Below are 21,137 nucleotides of genomic sequence, written 5' to 3'. Positions count from 1 at the left end.
GTAACTCAGGATCAGTACAGGATCAGTAATGTAATGCATGTACACAGTGACTGCACCAGCAGAATAGTGAGTGTAGCTCTGGAGTATAATACAGGATGTAACTCAGGATCAGTAATGTAATGTATGTACACAGTGACTGCACCAGCAGAATAGTGAGTGCAGCTCTGGAGTATAATACTGGATGTAACTCAGGATCAGTAATGTAATGTATGTACACAGTGACAGCACCAGCAGAATAGTGAGTGCAGCTCTGGAGTATAATACAGGATGTAACTCAGGATCAGTAATGTAATGTATGTACACAGAGACTGCACCAGCAGAATAGTGAGTGCAGCTCTGGAGTATAATACAGGATGTAACTCAGGATCAGTAATGTAATGTGTGTACACAGTGACTGCACCAGCAGAATATTGAGTGCAGCTCTGGAGTATAATACAGGATGTAACTCAGGATCAGTAATGTAATGTATGTACACAGAGACTGCATCAGCAGAATAGTGAGTGCAGCTCTGGAGTATAATACAGGATGTAACTCAGGATCAGTAATGTAATGTATGTACACAGAGACTGCATCAGCAGAATAGTGAGTGCAGCTCTGGAGTATAATACAGGATGTTACTCAGGATCAGTAATGTAATGTATATACACAGTGACTGCACCAGCAGAATTATGAGTGCAGCTCTGGTGTATAATACAATTCAGGAGATAAATTATTCATTACTTTTCATACCTGGAGGTAAATGTTATCATGATATAAGGGAAAGTCGATCACCTGGGCATACTCCTGTACAATCCTGGTCTCCTGCACCATCACGGCCTCCTCTTGCTGTACGATGGCTCGCACCTGCTCCACCACCACCGAGTCCTTCTGCAGCTTCACCATTAATTCTTCTATCTCCTGAAAGAGGCAGAAGCGAAGAAAGAGGAGAGAACCAATCACGAGCTTTCTGTGATTACAAGAAGATTTTATGTCCAAAAACTAATTCCACAGACACCAGATCATAGAGCCGGACATAAAATATCTGATCAGCCTTGATCCCTGCGCCGCTACCTTTGACTTCTCCTCTATTTGTGGCCCCAGGGTGACCAGTTCTTCCTGCATGATCTCTATAGAAGATGTTGCGTCCAGGAGTTTCGATAACCCAGTGAAGAAACGATCCCTGGGTGAAAACACATTACTAGTAAGAGCACAGATATGATATGAACATTTCCTTCTTTAATCATTTACATACAGATTTTAGGACCTAAATTCAGTGCTAATTCATTTCATAGAGTCAAATGATGAACTTCTGTCTGCCTGCAGCCACCACTAGGGGGAGCTCACTGCATTGTGTAATTATTGAGTTTAGTAAGCTCCTGAGCTCCCTCTATTGGTGGGTGCTGGAATTGGAGCTCGGTATCAGAAAGCCAGCGATTGGACCTCTGGGAAGATGAACCCCTTGAGGAAGGGATTTATTTTATTATTTATTATTCATTTATATCATTTATTATTATTATTATTATTATTATTTTAGCTGCAGTACATTTTTCTAGCTTTGCCATTCTGGAAGCTTAACGTTTTTGATTTCCTGACATTGCTGTGTTAATTTTTTTTTTTTTTAGTTTCAGAATGTATTTTTTAACTTAATCTTTAACTTTTTGTGGCTAATTCATCATTAAATTTGCATCTTTTTTTGGTTGTGATTTTCTCTTTTTTTTCCTAATTCATGACCTCTTTTACTCCAATTTCAGATGTTTTTGCCCAATTCATCATGTCTGTATTTTTTGTAGTTAGGGTAACGTGAAAGATTTTAAAGGGAATCTGTCATCAGGTTTTCCATATTTAATCTTGAGAGCAGCATGATGTAGAGGCTGAGACCCTCATTCCAGGGATGTGTTACTTGCTCAGCAGCTTTCTGTAGTTTCAATACAATCAGTGTTCTATCAGCAGGAGATTATCACTGCAGGACTAGGTGTCATGTGCAAGAGAGTCAGGCTAATCTGTGTAACTCCGCCCCCACCGCTGATTGGCTGATAATGTACAGTGTACATAGGAAGCGACCAATCAGATGTGTGGGGGGTTATACAGAGCTTAGCATTCAGAGCTCTGCTAGATCTGCAGCAGAGAAAACAGGGATTCTATCAAAACTGCACCAAGCAACCCAGTCAGTGATACATTGCTGGAATCAGGTTCTCTGCCCCTACAAAATTCTGCTCTCAAACTCCATAACAAAAACCTGCTGACAGATTCCCTTTAAAGGGTTGTGCAACTTTTAACACTAAAAAAAAAAAGCAAAAGAGCCAAAAAAAAAAAAAAAAAAAGTTTGCAAAATTCATCCAACATTGCGCCATCAAAAATCTGCCGGAAAACCCCAAAAAATAAGGTAAAAATTTGCAAAAGATGATTTGGACTTTAATTAATTTTAATTGTTGTTAAGAGGAATGTTCCAACAATTAAATGTTGCCATTTTTTCATCTTTTTTTCCCCTCATATTTTATGTTTCTGACAAATTTTACAGATTGTAGACATGATAAAAGATGTTTATTTCAGATTTTTTTTATTTTTATTAAAAAATAAATCTGTTTTTTATTTTGCTTTTTTTGTTTCAAGAAATGTTTTATTAAAACTTTTACTTTTTTTTTTATTATACATTAGAACACTTCAGTAATCTAACGCATTAGTACACGTAAAATGGGATGATTTGCGGGATCACACAGGACAGCGCCAGGGGCCTCGCAGGCCTGGGGGATGTCTCAACTTTAAATTTTGGGAAAAATCCCTTTATCCCCTTATCCATAGTACAGGCGATATTTCACTGATTGCTGGTGGTCTTAGGCCATGTGCCCACGTAGCGTTTTTGCGGCGTTTTTACGGCCGCGAAAACGCTTGTAAAACCATCTGCCATACAAAGCAATGTGAATTGGGAAGTGCTGTGCACATGATGCGCTAATTAGCGAGCCGAATTCACATTGCGTTGCAAAACGCAGCATGACCATTTCTACCGCGATTACGCTGCAAATTCGCGGCCATTGAGGAACATTGAAACGCAGCAAACCCGCAGGTATATGTGGATTTGCTGTGTTTCAAGTAAATTCAATGGCCTCGAATTTGCAGCGTAATCGCAGTGCGTGTGGTACACGGGATGAAGAGGAGACTACGGCGTTTTTCAGCGTTTTTTCAAGCACTACTCCAAGCGATTTTAGCATCACTTGGAAAGTGCTTGACAAGTTGGTCACACAATATAAATCCATGCAACCGGCAACCGGCATGGATTTATAATGTGTGACCAACTTAGATGCTTTAAATGCTGCATCTATAGTAAAAAAAAGAATTAAAAAGTTAAAAATAAAAAAAACCTGCATATTCAGCTCTCTGGTCTCCTCCCTACAGCTCCCGGTGGCGTTCTCTCTCCTCGGCGTCCCGCAGTGTACTGTCAGGACCTGCGCTGACGTCATTTAGTCAGCTGATGGTCTCGCGACCGCTGACGTTAGCGGTCAGGTGATGGTCGCGTGACCATCAGCTGACTAAATGATGTCACCGCAGCTCTTGACAGTACACTGCGGGACGCCGAGGAGAGAGGATCGTCTCCGGGAGGAGACCAGAGAGGTGAGTATACAGGTTTTTTTATTTTTAACTTTTTAATTCTTTTTTTTACTATAGATGCAGCATTTAAAGCATCTAAGTTGGTCACACATTATAAATCCATGCCGGTTGCCGGTTGCATGGATTTATATAGTGTGACCAACTTGTCAAGCACTTTCCAAGTGATGCTAAAATCGCTTGGAAAAGTGCTTGAAAAAACGCTGAAAAACGCTGACAAAACGCTTCTCTCTGGCAGAAAAAAACGCATGTAAATCTGCATGTAAATCTGCATGCGTTTTTTTCTGCCAGAGAGGCAAAAACGCTCTGCATGAAATCTGCTACGTGGGCACATAGTCTTACTCCTGAGACCCCCACCAGTCCCAAAACAGGGCTCTAAACCCCTGGACCTAGACACGTATGCTCACGGTCCAGTCCTCCTCCATAGGACTACTGAACACAGCAGAGCACAGGACTCGGCTTTGTCAGACAGTCCTATAGACCATGCTTGATCGTGCGGGTGAAAAGGGTAACAATGCAGGGTGACTACCGTTCCTATGACACAGAGCACTTTAGACATTGTCAGCCCAGGTGATCCCCAGGGCTGAAGATCGGTCAGCGAGCCAGCTCTTTTGGCACAAAAATATTGATTGTGGCACCAAAGGGGTCAATTTGGATAAATAGTCGGATGCTGGAGAATAGTGATGGTTATGGTCGGGCCACATCTGCCGGTCCCGTTGTTTGCTGCTGGGCTCCCGGCACCGTAACGTCTAAAGAGGCTCATGAGTCAACGTTCAGCGAGCACCTGTCCTCCATCAGCTTCTGCTTCTTCCTCTGCAGGACGTGGGAGAAGGTGTCTATGAAGCTCAGGTAGCTCTGCGGTGTGATGTAATAGCGCCGTCGGGTCTCCTCCTGGTACCGTGCAGCTATGCTGGAAACGCTTTTGTGAATGGCGACGCAAACCTGCGCAATGTGACTCTGCGAACACACAAGCAACGCGGGGTGAGGTCTACGTCCACCTCACACCGGTCCTAGTTCTCAGAAGTTTCCTCCCAGCTGCTCTTTGCTGGGATCGATCAGCTGCAATCAGGTAGCAGGGTCCTTAATTTCCCTGCAGTGCCCCCGCAGGTGAGAAGGAGCATTACAACCTTGATGCATATTGTCGTTTTAAGGCTGAAAAAAGTGTCTAGATCACATAAACACAACTGAAAGAAGATGCAAAAATTATTCAACGAATTTTTGCACATTTTTCGTCAAGGTCTCAGCACAAATATATTAATAAACCTACCCCGATGTTTTGTCCGGATCTCACCTGGTTCTCCTGCACCAGATCCTGCTGTGTGATGTAAGTATCTGCCACGCTGAGGAGGGCCTCCTGGGGCCACGCGTCGTACCAGTCAATGGTGCAGCAGTTCACTAGTGACGGGTGGGTCCGGCACTGCTCCCGGAAGGTCTGTCCTGCGGGGCTCACCGCCAGAACCACATGGAGATTGCACCGGACCCTCTGCGGAGAAATCAGAGAGCGCTGATATAATGGCGCTCTGCTGCTGCGGAGCCCGAGTCCAAAGCTCGATCGCTGCAGAAAGAAAAGTTCTGCAACTTTTTGAGTTTCGATTCTTCACTACTTGCAAGATCTCTGCAAATGGTGAGAAACTGAAACCTAAAAGTATATTAGAAAGTTGCAGATCTTTCAATGATAAAAGTACATGGAAGGCACGGCTGGAGCGGCAGCTGTGTGACCGAAAAGTAAATGCCCCCCTACCTTCAGGAAGAATGACAGCACGGACTGGGGGCCGTCAGACATATTGGCTTCTGCAGCCTCGGCTTTCAGCTCCACAAGGAGACCGTCCAGCTCTTCTCTGTCAAACAGGTCGGGAACGTCCCCTGAATTCAAGATGCAGGTAATGTCTTCTAAGAAAGAATCCTAAGAAAGAAGCAGAAGATGAAGTCTGAGGACTTCCGTAGACAAGATCGGACCCCCGACCCCAGGAATCATCTGCTGACCTGCACCGCAGCTCAATATCTCACCTGAACGATGTCAGAGCCTCGGATGAGGAGCACCACGCTGCGCCCCCGCACTCCTGCCTCCTTATACACTCTCCTCAGATCCTCCCTGAACTCTGTGTGGCCGTAACCCTGAGTCACCGACAACCGAAACAGTTTACAATTCGCTATATAGCAGGCGAGCGCAGTGGTGCTCACTTTACCCGATCCATCCAGTCCCACCTGGAATCACAAGACAGAAAAATATCACATTACCTATCCTGTATTATACTCCAGAGCTGCACTCACTATTCTGCTGGTGCCGTCACTGTGTACATACATTGCATTACTGATCCTGAGTTATATCCTGTATTATACTCCAGAGCTGCACTCACTATTCTGCTGGTGCAGTCACTGTGTACATACATTATATTACTGATCCTGAGTTACATCCTGTATTATACTCCAGAGCTGCACTCACTATTCTGCTGGTGCAGTCACTGTGTACATACATTACATTATTGATTCTGAGTTACATCCTGTATTACACTCCAGAGCTGCACTCACTATTCTGCTGGTGCAGTCACTGTGTACATACATTACATTACTGATCCTGAGTTACATCCTGTATTATACTCCAGAGCTGCACTCACTATTCTGCTGGTGCCGTCACTGTGTACATACATTACATTACTGATCCAGAGTTACATCCTGTATTATACTCCAGAGCTGCACTCACTATTCTGCTGGTGCAGTCACTGTGTACATACATTACATTACTGATCCTGAGTTACATCCTGTGTTATACTCCAGAGCTGCACTCACTATTCTGCTGGTGCAGTCACTGTGTACATACATTACATTACTGATCCTGAGTTATATCCTGTATTATACTCCAGAGCTGCACTCACTATTCTGCTGGTGGAGTCACTGTGTACATACATTACATTACTGATCCTGAGTTACATCCTGTATTATACTCCAGAGCTGCACTCACTATTCTGCTGGTGCCGTCACTGTGTACATACATTACATTACTGATCCAGAGTTACATCCTGTATTATACTCCAGAGCTGCACTCACTATTCTGCTGGTGCAGTCACTGTGTACATACATTACATTACTGATCCTGAGTTACATCCTGTGTTATACTCCAGAGCTGCACTCACTATTCTGCTGGTGCAGTCACTGTGTACATACATTACATTACTGATCCTGAGTTATATCCTGTATTATACTCCAGAGCTGCACTCACTATTCTGCTGGTGCAGTCACTGTGTACATACATTACATTACTGATCCTGAGTTATATCCTGTATTATACTCCAGAGCTGCACTCACTATTCTGCTGGTGCAGTCACTGTGTACATACATTACATTACTGATCCTGTACTGATCCTGAGTTACCTCCTGTATTATACTCCAGAGCTGCACTCACTATTCTGCTGGTGCAGTCACTGTGCACATACATTGCATTACTGATCCTGAGTTACATCCTGTATTATACCCCAGAGCTGCACTCACTATTCTGCTGGTGCAGTCACTGTGTACATACATTACATTACTGATCCTGAATGTCACATAGCCCAAGTAATCAGAACAAGCAGTGAATTCTAGGAGATTGCAGAATTATAAATGCAGCTCTGGGAGTGCAGTGTCAGGACATTACGTAGTGTGTACTGCGTCTCACCATCATCATGTGGCCCCCGGGTTGTCTGAACACTCGGGCCGCCCTTGTGATGTGCTGGACAGCCTCCTTAAAGAACACGTAGGTTTCCTGCAGGACAGAGGAGGAGACGGATGAGGTCAGGAGATTTATCGGGGTCTGTAGGATAACACAGCGGGACACGGACCCCGGAGCTCGCCGCGATCATCCTCATCCTCATCCTCTTCTCCTCCAGTTTGGCCTCCAGCTGTTTGTGATTTATCACCGGACGATAAACTCGGTTCTTTGCTGCTGAATCCAATTCCAAGAAATCAACAAACTGCACCGGATCCTTCATCAACGTCTCCACCGGCCAAGAAACCTACAGAGCGAGAAGATGACGGGAGGAATCAGGGGGCGACTCACAAAGGGCCCCCAACATTGTCCATCATAGAGGCAAAGGGTAAAGCGCTAGCTACACGTATCCACCACTAGGGGGCGCTCACTGCACACCAATGGATCAGTCTGATCTCACTTTCTCTATAACCCGAGTCTTTTCCTTCCTCCATCCTCTGGTGGTCGCCAGCAGCACAGTATATTTCAGGAAAGCATACAGACTGATTTACATAAAGGAAGGAACAGGTTTCCCAGCAGCACAGAGCATTTCAGGAGAGAATACAGACTGATTTACATAGAGAAAGAAGCAAGTTACCCAGCAGCACAAAGTATTTCAGGAGAGCTCACAGACTGATTTACATAGAGGAAGAAGCAGGTTTCCCAGCAGCACAGAGTATTTCAGGAGAGCGCACAGTCTGACCTGCGCAGTGTTATTCCTGGTATAGGTGAACCACGCACTTGATCCCTCCCCCGAGGAACACTGAACGCTGTATAATCTGGAGACCGGACCCTTATAGGGGGATGAGGACTTTTGGCCGCTGGTCGCTCTCGTACCTTGAAGTAGTTGCGCAGTTCCTCGGACAGTCCCTGATAGAAGAGCTCTCTGTCTCCCGTGTCGATGAGACGGTCATGAAATACTCGCGCTGTCTCATGCACGAGCAGCTGGGCCGCCATGTCCTTGGTGATGATGACGGCTTCACTGGCCTGGAGCAGTCCCCGCAGGACCTGGTGGGGAGGAAGAGCGGAGCGGTGACATTGCCCTGCACAGGACTGCAGGGACCGTACGGGGGGCGGAGGAGGACCCCCACATCAGAAGCTGCAGGTACCTTAAACAGATCTCTCAGGTTGAAGGTGTAGTGACACTTGGCGGGCGTGGGTAACATGCTGTGACACGTCCTGTAGTACATGGCGATCGCACAGGAGGACAGCAGACTGCGGCATTTCTGGATATCGGCGAGAAAGTTGTGATGCAGCAGAAACGATCCAAGCTGGACCTGAAAAAAGTCAGCGACGAGCATTGTAGAATGATCACAGGACACGGCAGTGACATCAAACATTGTTCATTTCCTGCAGATCACTTGACAGCTTTACTGTGTAGAATAGGGCAGAACGTGCAGAGTCATCTCGTCAGATTCAAGTTACTCCTCTGCTCTTTTCCCGACTTCCTATTCTTGCAGGTTCTACTTTGGACCACTAGAGGGTAGCAGTGTCTAGCAGACGAACTATAGAAAACCATGACGGCGAAAAAAAACTATCACGCCAAAAAGTGACGGCGAAAAAAACCATCACGCCAAAAAGTGATAATAAATGCAAACTATGTGCAATATTTTTTTTATTTTAAAACAAATTTAAAAGAGGCATCAAAGAGCTGCGCCTAGGAAACGCACATTACCTGGAATATATGCTGCAGCGCCTGTACGGAGGGGTGAGGCAGGGTCAGCATGCAGAAGTGTTTCAGCAGCCGGGGGCTGATCTCGCTGCGGCCTCCACCAGGGGGAGCACATGCAGCAATCACAGTGGTGTCCTGGATGTTCTGCAGGTGAAAGGGTTAAAGACGTTTTCCAGTATTATGTAAATAAAGCTTTGTCTTTCAACTCTGCCTTCTGTCAATAGCAGATCTGTCAATCAAACGATAGCCCCGCCCACACGGAGCTGCTCTGCATTATACACTGTGGGGGCAAAGGTGCTTTCTCCGGGGTCCTTTTTAGCCTTTTATGTAAGAATGTTGGACCCCCAGTAAAGCAAGTATGCACCCACCTTCCATGTAAGTGACGTGGTGTCATAAAATCCTCCAAGCTCCAGAAATTGGCGCATCATCTCCAGCGGGGGCTGAGCGCCGTATTCTTCTGGGTTTGGCATATTTAGATCGTCTATAAATATGGCCACCTAAGAACAAGAGTGAGGGGGAAAAGAAAGATAAAAACCCAAAATATGCTGCTTCAGGCATTTTCTCCATGTTATAAGCGGATTACAATCAGCGATCAGCTGCAATCGGTAGGAAAACCTGGCAGTAAGTGTTCAGTTACCCTGCAGCACTCCCAGAGGGGAAATAAGGTATTACACAGTTCTCGTTGAGATGAATGACATGCAGTTTTTACCTGTTTGGACCTCGGAGCCCCCAGGGTGTCCCGGCCTTTCTTCACCAGTTTGCTGCGGATTTGGTTCTGGATTCTGGCAGCACCGGTGTGTGGCCCGAGCTGGACCATGGACACTAGGAGTTGTTTCATTCTCTGAGAGCCGAGTTCACTGTCAGACATTGCTCCATCTGTGACGATTCCAGAGAGTGACGCATCTAGGGAAAATGCACATATACAATATAGTAATAAAACTGATGTCCAGGACATATATATTGATGACCTATATGGAGGCTCAATATCAGATCACTGGGGGTCCGACACCCAGCAACCTACACGGGTGTACACAGTGTATAGAGCCAGAGCACCGCAGCTCCGTACACTATGTAGTGGCCGGTCCCATTCCTGCAGATCTGCTCCTATTGAAGTCAATGTAATCTGAGCTGCAGTACCGAGAATGGCCACTACACAGTGTACAGAGCAGTATTATTCCGGCTCCATACACTGTGTACAATCGGCCACCGCATGATCTGCAAACAGATGATTGGTGAAGGTGCTGGGTATCAGACCCCTTCCAATCTGAATGGGGGGTGCAAATCCCTATTTACATGTTGCATAAAACATCCACACAGAAACCAGGATAGATCGATAAATCGATAGATAGATAGATAGACAGACGGATAGATAGATCGATAAATCGATAGATAGATAGATAGATAGATAGATAGATAGATAGAGGGATAGATAGATCGATCCTAATCTTACCATCCACGGATAATGGGAAGTCTTCATCTCTGGACACCGCTGTTAGTGATGAAATGCTCTGTAAAAGACTAATCATATCATGTGTTAACTAAGTGGCGTCTCACCACCATTTTTTTCTATTAAATATTAAAAAAATATTTTGTTTGGAAAATGTGTATTGCTATAAGCCATCAGGTATGGATGTATTATATATTACTGTCTCACTGCATAGCCGCAGGAACATACATATATTTTGGATAAATCCTCATTCCTCATCCAATCTTTGATTTGACCTCAGAGCTTGTAGTGCTGCAAATTCAGAACCCAGTGAGTGTTCCCTGTTCATGAAGATACAGGTTTAGAGCATAGTGGGTGTTCCCTGCCCACGGATCTGTAGGTTCAGAGCCCAGAGGGTGCTCCCTGCTCATGGAGAATCAGATTCAGAACTCAGTAGTTGATCCCTGCTCATGGATCTGCAAATTCAGAGCTCATTGGGTGCTCCTTGCTCAAGGAGCTGCAGGTTCATAGCTCAGTGGGCTTCTTGCGCATAAAGCTCCAAGATCAGAGATTAGTGTGTGCATCCTGCTCATGGAACTGAAGGTTCAAAGCTCAATGGGTGTTCCCTGCTCATGAAGCTGCAAATTGAGAGCTCAGTGGGTGTTCCCTTCTCATGGAGCTGCAGATTCAGAGATCAGTGGGTGTTCCCTGCTCATGAAGCTGCAGGTTCAGAGCTCAGTAGCTGTTCCCTGCTCATGAAGCTGCAGGTTCAGAGATCAGTGGGTGTTCCCTGTTCATGGAGCTGCAGGTTCAGAGCTCAGTTCCCTGCTCATGAAGCTGCAGGTTCAGAGATCAGTGGGTGTTCCCTGTTCATGAAGCTGCAGGTTTAAAGATCAGTGGGTGTTCCCTGCTCATGAGGCTGCAGGTTCAGAGATCAGTGGGTGTTCCCTGCTCATGGAGCTATAGTTTCACACCTCAGTGGATGTTCACTGATTATAGAGCTTTAAGTTTATAGCTTATTGGTTCCCTATTCATGGAGCTACAGGTTCAGACCTGAGTGGATGTTACCTGCTCATAGAGCTGCAATTTCACGGCTCAGTGGGCTCCCTACACATGGAGCTGCAAGTTCAGAGACCAGTGTGTGTGCCCTGCTCATGGAAGTTGCTCATGGTGCTGCAGGTTCACAGCACAGTGTGTTCCTTGCAGATGGAGCTGCAAGTTCTGACTCCAGTGGGTGTTGCCAAATTGTAAATAAGACAACCAAGTTGCTTACTTTTTTAGTTTAGATGGATTGAAGCCCAACCACAGCCCCCAAAAATGGTGTGCACACTCATTAAAGTGCGTTTAATTTTTAAAGCACACTCTACTAAACAAAAGGCAAAACATTATTACCCCTTGATGAGAGCCGGAAACTTAGAAAATACAACATCTGTACCTTATTTTTCTTGACTCATTAAATAGGAAGATATCTCCCAGCACAGTCCCAGCTTTTACGGACAGTCCACCAGGTTTCTGGAGCTTTTCGAGCATGTTCTGCACTAATGTCGACTTTCCAACTCCAGAGTCACCTACATGGAATCAAAGAGATCACATAGGATCGTCGGGATTAAATATTGTATGCAGTGAGCTCCTGAGCTCCCTCTAGTGGTAGATGCAGGAAGCAGATTATAAAAAGGTTATTATTCAGGGTTATTCTTAGAAGGGGATGCAGCACTAAATCAGCGACTCCCGGATGATGGGAGCACATGGGCTAACCCCCTTTAAGAAGAACATTTTAGTTGGACAGAAACTTTTTCCTCCACTCACCTGTGAGGAGCACCGGCTGATTATGTAGAAGCAACAGGCTGGTAAGGAAGGAATATCGCACACTGTCCACTGTGGAGGTGAAGCCATGAACGGCACCCCCTAGGTCACTCAATGGATCTGACAATAACAATTCTAATTGGACACAAAGGGGAAAAAAAAGTAATATTTTATACAAGGGGTTAAGTTGATCACTGCCGATCCGGCTCGTCTTCACGCGGTAGCCACGTTTACTCTGCAGCGGCCACTACAGGAGGAATAGAGTATTGCATGCTGTCCACGGATGGAAGAGCATGTAATAAATGGAAGGTGCTGGCTCACAGAAGGGGGGGGGCGTAAGAGTACGGCGATGACGGGTCAGCGTCATTAAACACCCCGCATGTTATACATACACGTAGGCATCAGCCGTGTGCACAGTAATGAGAGGGAAATGAACGTGTTGTCAGCACAATAAGGTAACAGCTGAAAATAAGCTAAATATAACACCGCCATCCACACACACGGGCGCTGTGAACGGGGAGAGGATCGTGTCACATCTCATGAGCCTCTGTGTAAGCCTGGAGGATCCCCTACAGCTATGGAGCATAGATAGCGATACAATGCCGTCTGTACAGTCCCTCGCTGGCGTACAATGTCCACGTACTGTATGTCATATTGTTCCCCAGTCCATCCCAAAGCCAAATCCACCGCAATACTGTGTGGCCATATAGTGCATCTGTAGGGCCAGTGGGTGAGCCCAGATGGCGTCCAGTATTACCCAAATGAGCCTACAAGAAGATATCCTACACATATTACTGTAAATGTGTGCAGTATAGAGGCACTATTATGTGTACAGTGTACTGGTACGTTTTATGTGTATGGTATAGAGGCACTATTGATGTGTATAGTGTACTGGTACATTTTATGTGTATGGTATAGCACTACTACTTGAACAGTCGAGTGGTATGTTACAATTATATGGTATAGCAGTACTATTTATGTGTATAGTGTAGTGGTATGTTTTATGTTTATGGTATGGCAGTATTATTAATGTGTAGAGTGTAGTGGTTATTTTCAGGTAAATGGTATAGCAGTACTATTAATATGCACAATATAATGGTACATTTTGTACACAGTATAGCAGTACTATTAGTGGATACAATGTAGAGGTATATTTTATGTGTATGGTATAACAGTACTATTAATGTGCACACTGAAGTGGTATGTTTTATGTGTATGGTATAGCAGTACAATTAGTTTGAACAGTGTAGCGGTTTATTTTATTTCCATGGTATTGCACTATTAATAATGTGTACAGTTTAGTGGTATAGCACTATTAATAATGTGTACAGTTTAGTGGTATAGTTTATGTGCACAATATTGCAGTACTAGTAATGTGTACAATGTAGTGGTACATTTTATGTGTATGGTATAATACTACCATTAATATGTACAGTGTAGTAGTTTATGTATATGGTATAGCAGTACTATTAAAGGGTTAAGTGTTGCAGGTCTCTTGATGTGCACATTATTGCAGTACTATTTATAAATAAGGATTTAACGGTCTGCTTTTTTATGCCATGATTAAGAACACAGTGTTCGTCTGAAATTTGCTGGAGTTTTTTAATTATTTGTATTGATGAAAGTGGATTACAAATATGCCTAAACAATGTTTGGACAAGTTTTATCCTACACACTGGACTACCAGCTTTGGTCTCATAGTATTACTATTTATGTGTACAGTATAGTGACACTATTTATGTGTACACTGGAGCAGCACTATTAATGTGTAAAGTATAGCGATAGTATTATTATAGCTTACACAAAAAATAGTATGTGTTTATGTGCACAGTATGGTGATATTATTTATGTGTACAGTGTAGCAGCACTATTAATGTGTAAAGTATAGCCATACTATTTTTGTGAATGGCATAACAATACTATGTGTTCCTGTGTTTATGGGCACAGTATAGTGTTACTATTTACGTGTACACTGTAGCAGCACTATTAATGTGTAAAGTATAGTGATACTATTTTTGTGTAAGGTACAGCAATACTATGTGTACATGTGTTTATGTGCACAGTATAGTATTACTATTTAGGTGTACAGTATAGTGATACTATTTACGTATATAGTGCAGCAGCACTATTAATATGTAAAGTATAGCGATACTATTTTTGTGTAAGGTACAGCGACACTATGTGTACCTCTGTATAGTATAGTGGTACTATTTATGTGTATAGTGGTGTTATATACATGTATGTTATAGCAGTACTATTATTGAGTATGGTGAATTATGTTTTCATTTTATGGGAATGGGAGCAAATTTAGTTTGAGAGAATCTGTAACTATAAAAATAGCTCAGCAGGAAGGAGAGTGAAAGGGAGTGCAGGTTCTTCTCAGTCTGGTGTAAGAGCTGTGCTGTTTATTGAATAGGATTCCTCTGTTGCTGCTCCCTCTCCCCTCTCACAGCATGCAGACTCTCACCCAGGCTTTTTTTTATGTATTTGCTATTTCACGGTGGTGGATTACTGACCCTGAAACCCCTTTAAAAAGTGAATAATTTTATTTATCTTTTTCACAGACAGAGAATTCCCTTTAAGTATTTTATGTAGAATAAAATATATAAGACTATACTATAAAAAAAAAATTAAATAAAAAAATAATCTCCTTTTTTAATTAAAATTAGAAAAAAAAAACTAAAGCAGTTTTAAAGTTTTGTGCAGTGAAATATTGCTGCTTTATACCGTAGAAAACAATGAAAACAATACTGAAAGAAAGGAAAAAAATGACTGGATGAGAAGCGGATAATCTATGATTGTAGTGGTAGGTAATACATCACGGGACGGCCCTCGCTATAAACAATCATCGCTCCTGCCGTCCATCTTATCTTATTCATATGCTAAAAGGAACCGGGGAGAGAGGTCTCCTGCAGGAAGAACAGGAGCTCGGTGATAAAGGAGAAGATAAATGGTCACAATGTGGGGAAGAACGGAGCGAAAAGCGTGAAATCAGCGAAAGTGACAAAGACAAAAACAAGAAGAAAAAAACCAAAAAAGCAAATAATTATCATTGTAGAAGGTGAATATAAACGGTTACATCAGCACAAGCCGTCAAGGCGGCAGCTGGAACCGAGAGCGGCCAAAAAAAGGGTTCAGAAAAGTCCAGACATTAAAACTGCACCAAGATTAACCCCTCATTGTTTTCTATTTTATCTCTGCAGGGAAGAAGATATGATCCGGGTTTATTTGGTTATTTTATCGTATTTGCAGCTGCATTAAAAGAGTGAATAATCCCTTTAGGGTTTGCACAGCCCGACGATCTGCGAACGCGCATAGGGCACGTGGTTCGGTGGGCACACTGAGATTCGGACCCCTCTGTCCTGATACTGCTTTATCGCTGACTTTGTTCATGTTCGGCTTTTCAGCAGCAAAAAAAGTTTGTTCCAAAAAATAATCGCTCCCCGGTAATATTAAGAGAATCCGCCTTACCTTTCTGGATTACAGATTCTGTGGAGGGAACTAAACTTTCCCAAGACACGAAATTCCCAGTTTGGAGATCAACAAAATAACTGAAAACCGAATTTTCTCCCAGAGGCAACTGAACTCCTGGAAAACAAAACATGAGAAATATGTGATGGAAACGGTGCACGGATCAGCGCATAATCAGAGCACGATGAGGGTTATGTCCAGATCAAAGCACGATGGGGGTTATGCCCAAAACAGAGCATGCCCAGATAAGCACACGATGGGGGTTATGCCCAGAACAGAGCATGCCCAGATCAGCACATGATGGGGGTTATGCCCAGAACAGAGCATGCCCAGATCAGCACATGATGAGGGTTATGCCCAGGACAGAGCATGCCCAGTTCAGTGCACGATGGGGGTTATGCCCAGAACAGAGAATGTCCAGATCAGCGCATGATGAGGGTTATGCCCAGATCAACACACGCCCAGATCAGCGCACAATGAGGGTTATTGTTATTATTATTTTTTTATATAGCGCCATTGATTCCATGGTGCTGTACATGAGAAGGGGTTACATACAAAATACAGATATCACTTGCAGTAAATGAGCTAACAATGATAGACTGGTACAGGGGGAAGAGGACCTTGTCCTTGTGGCTTACATTCTACAAGGGTTATGCCCAGATCAGAGCACGATGGGGGTTATGCTGTCAGAGACACAAAATAAACCCTGGAATCTCATAGTGGATAAAGGGGGAATCCGGCATGTAAAAAAAATTCACAACTGGACCTGGAGATATGAACAGAAAGAAACGTCTCAATTTGCTTTATTAGAGATCCAAGGACATTTACTGATCAAGATATAAGACATTATACAAAAAGAGGATTGCAAAAATATTCAACCCCTTAGTCAAAATATTTACATCATGCATTACATAGAGAATAGTATGTGCCCCCTCCACATCACATCTCTAGAAGCTTTTCTGATTTTCTGACCCCCCTATTCTACACCCATAGACATTATAATGGAGTCGCTCCTCTGCAGATATAACGGCTCCGCTCTTCTGGGAAGGATTTCTATAAGGTTTTGGAGGCGTTTATGGGAATTTTTGCTTCTTCATGCAGAGGAGCATTTGTGGGGTCAGACCCTGATGTTGGGGGTCCGTGCTCACAATCTCCATTATAGGATGGGGCTGAGGTCCGGGCTCTGTGTGGCCGCTCATGTTCTCCTCCATGTCTGTATGGAGCCTGAGCACAGTCATGGGGAACAGATAAGGGCGAACCCCAAACTGTTCCCACAAAGCTGAAGCTACAATTGTCCACAATGTCTTGTGCTGAAGATGAAGATTCCCCATCATTGGAGCGGAGGCCGAGCTTTTCTTTGTGTGGTTTTTGGCTTTCTCTCTGGTACAAGGAGGAAATAGGGGGAGCAGTAACGCAGGGGATGATAGTAGTAGTAGTATCTTACCTTTGTTTTTTTCTCCTTCGAACAAGTCATGAACTAAGTTGTTGAAGTCGTAGGTGACGTTCACCAAAGATTCGTCTCTGGCCTTAAGCCCAATGAGGGAATCTCCTTCATTTTCATCTTCTCGGGTCAAAACGCCTCCAAACGCCCATGTGAATGCAAAGACGTAGAGCTTCCCCAGCAGAAGACGCAGCTTCTCCGGATGCTTCTCCAGATACCACCTCTGTTCCTCCCTGTAAATACATTACATTTTGTGTTCTACCTTCTCACATTTCAAGAACTCTGCACTCAGTGAATGGGGTAGTCCACAGGATGAAAACTTGTCCTGACAAAAGTGCCGTGACGTGTCACAAGGAAGAACTACAACCCTCAGCATGTCCTATCAGCTCAGACTGGGGGTTGCACTTTTGTCAGTGGAGTCAGAGGTTGGAGACAACTTCCGATCATCAATTACAGAAAAAAAATAACACGAAAAAACAAATAAAAAAATATATATGAAAAACATAATATGAGCATTTACCCCATCGGGGACACTACAATGTGGAGCTCTCTCAGGTCCTGAGATCATGCTCACCTTCTTCTCAGGCTCTCCGTCAGGCTCGGGGTGTACGATCTCCTGGACTCAGATCGTAACTCATCGCTATGAGACGCAGAAGGGATTTTCTCATTCAAGTCATCGACTACTATGAAGAAGAAAGGCCAAAAACAATCACAGAAATGAGCGAAAAGCTGCAACATCACAAGAAGATATGATGGCCACACAGTGAGCCGCGAAATCACCATCACACGGAGACTCTTCTGCACCTCGCCACTAAAACACCACGAGCGGACCACTAATGGGAAGCATCATCACTGGGAAGACCAGTTTATATGTTCACAGGTATGTGTCAGATCACATTGATAGAAATTGTGAGCTCACATCAAAAGTAGGGACAAGAATATGTGGTCTCCCCCACTTCCCACCAACAAAAGGCGGGTCATTGTCCCTCTACAGGAGGTGGAGGCGGGTCTTTGCGCCTCTACAGGAGGTGGAGGCGGGTCTTTGCGCCTCTACAGAAGGTGGAGGCGGGTCTTTGCCCCTCTACAGGAGGTGGAGGCGGGTCTTTGCGCCTCTACAGGAGGTGGAGGCGGGTCTTTGCGCCTCTACAGGAGGTGGAGGCGGGTCTTTGCGCCTCTACAGGAGGTGGAGGCGGGTCTTTGCGCCTCTACAGGAGGTGGAGGCGGGTCTTTGCGCCTCCACAGGAGGTGGAGGCGGGTCTTTGCGCCTCTACAGGAGGTGGAGGCGGGTCTTTGCGCCTCCACAGGAGGTGGAGGCGGGTCTTTGCGCCTCTACAGGAGGTGGAGGCGGGTCTTTGCGCCTCCACAGGAGGTGGAGGCGGGTCTTTGCGCCTCTACAGGAGGTGGAGGCGGGTCTTTGCGCCTCTACAGGAGGTGGAGGCGGGTCTTTGCGCCTCTACAGGAGGTGGAGGCGGGTCTTTGCCCCTCTACAGGAGGTGGAGGCGGGTCTTTGCCCCTCTACAGGAGGTGGAGGCGGGTCTTTGCCCCTCTACAGGAGGTGGAGGCGGGTCTTTGCGCCTCCACAGGAGGTGGAGGCGGGTCTTTGCGCCTCTACAGGAGGTGGAGGCGGGTCTTTGCGCCTCCACAGGAGGTGGAGGCGGGTCTTTGCGCCTCTACAGGAGGTGGAGGCGGGTCTTTGCGCCTCTACAGGAGGTGGAGGCGGGTCTTTGCGCCTCTACAGGAGGTGGAGGCGGGTCTTTGCGCCTCTACAGGAGGTGGAGGCGGGTCTTTGCGCCTCTACAGGAGGTGGAGGCGGGTCTTTGCGCCTCCACAGGAGGTGGAGGCGGGTCTTTGCGCCTCCACAGGAGGTGGAGGCGGGTCTTTGCGCCTCTACAGGAGGTGGAGGCGGGTCTTTGCGCCTCCACAGGAGGTGGAGGCGGGTCTTTGCGCCTCTACAGGAGGTGGAGGCGGGTCTTTGCGCCTCTACAGGAGTTGGAGGCGGGTCTTTGCGCCTCTACAGGAGGTGGAGGCGGGTCTTTGCGCCTCTACAGGAGGTGGAGGCGGGTCTTTGCGCCTCCACAGGAGGTGGAGGCGGGTCTTTGCGCCTCCACAGGAGGTGGAGGCGGGTCTTTGCGCCCCTACAGGAGGTGGAGGCGGGTCTTTGCGCCTCTACAGGAGGTGGAGGCGGGTCTTTGCGCCTCCACAGGAGGTGGAGGCGGGTCTTTGCGCCCCTACAGGAGGTGGAGGCGGGTCTTTGCGCCTCTACAGGAGGTGGAGGCGGGTCTTTGCGCCTCTACAGGAGGTGGAGGCGGGTCTTTGCGCCTCTACAGGAGGTGGAGGCGGGTCTTTGCGCCTCTACAGGAGGTGGAGGCGGGTCTTTGCGCCTCTACAGGAGGTGGAGGCGGGTCTTTGCGCCTCTACAGGAGGTGGAGGCGGGTCTTTGCGCCTCTACAGGAGGTGGAGGCGGGTCTTTGCGCCTCTACAGGAGGTGGAGGCGGGTCTTTGCCCCTCTACAGGAGGTGGAGGCGGGTCTTTGCGCCTCTACAGGAGGTGGAGGCGGGTCTTTGCGCCTCTACAGGAGGTGGAGGCGGGTCTTTGCCCCTCTACAGGAGGTGGAGGCGGGTCTTTGCCCCTCTACAGGAGGTGGAGGCGGGTCTTTGCGCCTCTACAGGAGGTGGAGGCGGGTCTTTGCGCCTCTACAGGAGGTGGAGGCGGGTCTTTGCGCCTCTACAGGAGGTGGAGGCGGGTCTTTGCCCCTCTACAGGAGGTGGAGGCGGGTCTTTGCGCCTCTACAGGAGGTGGAGGCGGGTCTTTGCCTCTACAGGAGGTGGAGGCGGGTCTTTGCCTCTACAGGAGGTGGAGGCGGGTCTTTGCCTGTACAGGAGGTGGAGGCGGGTCTTTGCCTGTACAGGAAGTGGAGGCGGGTCTTTGCCTGTACAGGAAGTGGAGGCGGGTCTTTGCCTGTACAGGAAGTGGAGGCGGGTCTTTGCCTGTACAGGAAGTGGAGGCGGGTCTTTGTTTCTCTAAAAAAAGTGGGGACAGATATTTGCATCTCTACAGGAAGTGGAGGCGGGTCTTTGTCTCTCTACAGGAAGTGGGGGTGTGCCTGATCTTTCTACAGGAAGTGACAGCTAGCTTTTGTCCCTCAACAGGAAGTTTTTTCTACAGGAAGTGGGTGTAGGTCTCGATGTCTCACTACAGGAAATGGGGCGCATTTGTGTCTCTTTACAGAAAGTGGGGCTGAATCTTTGCTTCTCTAGAGGAAGTGGGTGTAGTTCTTTATCTCTCTACAGGAAGTGGGACGGGTCTTTGGATCACCACAGGAAGTGAAGGTGGGTTATGGTCTCTACAGGAAGTGTGGGCGGGTCTTCGTCTTTATACAATAAAATGGGGTGGTCCTTTGGGTCTCTAAAGGAAGGTGCCGGGTGGGGTAGGCCTGTGTGTCTCTACAGATAGTTGGGGTGGGTCTTAGTCCCTCTACTGGAAATGGGGCACATTTTTGGGTCTTTGTCTCTCTGCTCCTGCTCTCCTGCCTGCCAAAATGCATAGAAGCATAACAGAAAAGGGAGCATTTTGTTTAGGGCAGGCTTTTGGATAATGGCGGGTACAGTTCATATCGGAAAATGGCAAAGGAGGTCTGAGCAGCTAAAGTGCTGGCAGGATGCTGAGGAGGAGGAACCTCCTCCTAAAAAAAAATACATAGCAAGTTACAGAGCAAGTGAATCAGGACCGTTGATGGACAGTTCCAACTTGTAGGGGATGAGCGCAGTAGACCATGCTTTTACCCTAGCTTTGGGTGAAATCCTAGGTATTCTTTAAAAGCTTTTGGATACCTTTATATATTTTTCCCGGGCATTATATGTATTCCGTAATATAAAATATGTCTACAATTGGTTTTGATTAAAAATGTTGAACCATTTTTTATTCTGGAGCTTAGACATATTACATGCTGAGCAGGCTGCAAGAAAAGGATGGCTGTATGAAGACTGAACAGTGGTGAGCAGCCTGCCGTGTACTGTAATACATG

At 46.0% G+C, this 21,137-nt stretch overlaps 1 protein-coding gene across 3 annotated transcripts in view; it reads right to left on the bottom strand.

Moving 5' to 3' along the window:
- The window catches only part of DNAH14 (dynein axonemal heavy chain 14), a 281,677-nt gene that overhangs the window by 122,890 nt on the left and 137,650 nt on the right, over positions 1 to 21,137 (bottom strand). For all 3 annotated transcript variants that reach the window (XM_073671866.1, XM_073671867.1, XM_073671868.1), the window contains 19 exons: positions 17,688 to 17,796; positions 17,117 to 17,346; positions 15,673 to 15,789; positions 12,205 to 12,336; positions 11,834 to 11,966; positions 10,423 to 10,490; positions 9,682 to 9,875; positions 9,341 to 9,469; positions 8,976 to 9,116; positions 8,410 to 8,577; positions 8,138 to 8,308; positions 7,395 to 7,568; positions 7,232 to 7,318; positions 5,587 to 5,784; positions 5,321 to 5,482; positions 4,871 to 5,062; positions 4,364 to 4,536; positions 1,051 to 1,159; positions 772 to 897 (listed from right to left, as the gene is read on the bottom strand). In XM_073671866.1, the coding sequence (XP_073527967.1) occupies positions 772 to 897; positions 1,051 to 1,159; positions 4,364 to 4,536; positions 4,871 to 5,062; positions 5,321 to 5,482; positions 5,587 to 5,784; positions 7,232 to 7,318; positions 7,395 to 7,568; positions 8,138 to 8,308; positions 8,410 to 8,577; positions 8,976 to 9,116; positions 9,341 to 9,469; positions 9,682 to 9,875; positions 10,423 to 10,490; positions 11,834 to 11,966; positions 12,205 to 12,336; positions 15,673 to 15,789; positions 17,117 to 17,346; positions 17,688 to 17,796 (2,813 nt within the window). The remainder of the gene's footprint in view (positions 1 to 771; positions 898 to 1,050; positions 1,160 to 4,363; positions 4,537 to 4,870; positions 5,063 to 5,320; positions 5,483 to 5,586; positions 5,785 to 7,231; positions 7,319 to 7,394; positions 7,569 to 8,137; positions 8,309 to 8,409; positions 8,578 to 8,975; positions 9,117 to 9,340; positions 9,470 to 9,681; positions 9,876 to 10,422; positions 10,491 to 11,833; positions 11,967 to 12,204; positions 12,337 to 15,672; positions 15,790 to 17,116; positions 17,347 to 17,687; positions 17,797 to 21,137) is intronic.

This window comes from Phyllobates terribilis, unplaced genomic scaffold (genome assembly GCF_046119375.1).
Source record: "Phyllobates terribilis strain yellow unplaced genomic scaffold, ASM4611937v1 Scaffold_3__8_contigs__length_932513732, whole genome shotgun sequence".
NCBI lineage: Eukaryota > Metazoa > Chordata > Amphibia > Anura > Dendrobatidae > Phyllobates > Phyllobates terribilis.
The sequence above is the reverse complement of the archived record's forward strand: the minus strand, read 5'-3'. Positions and strand labels throughout refer to the sequence as shown.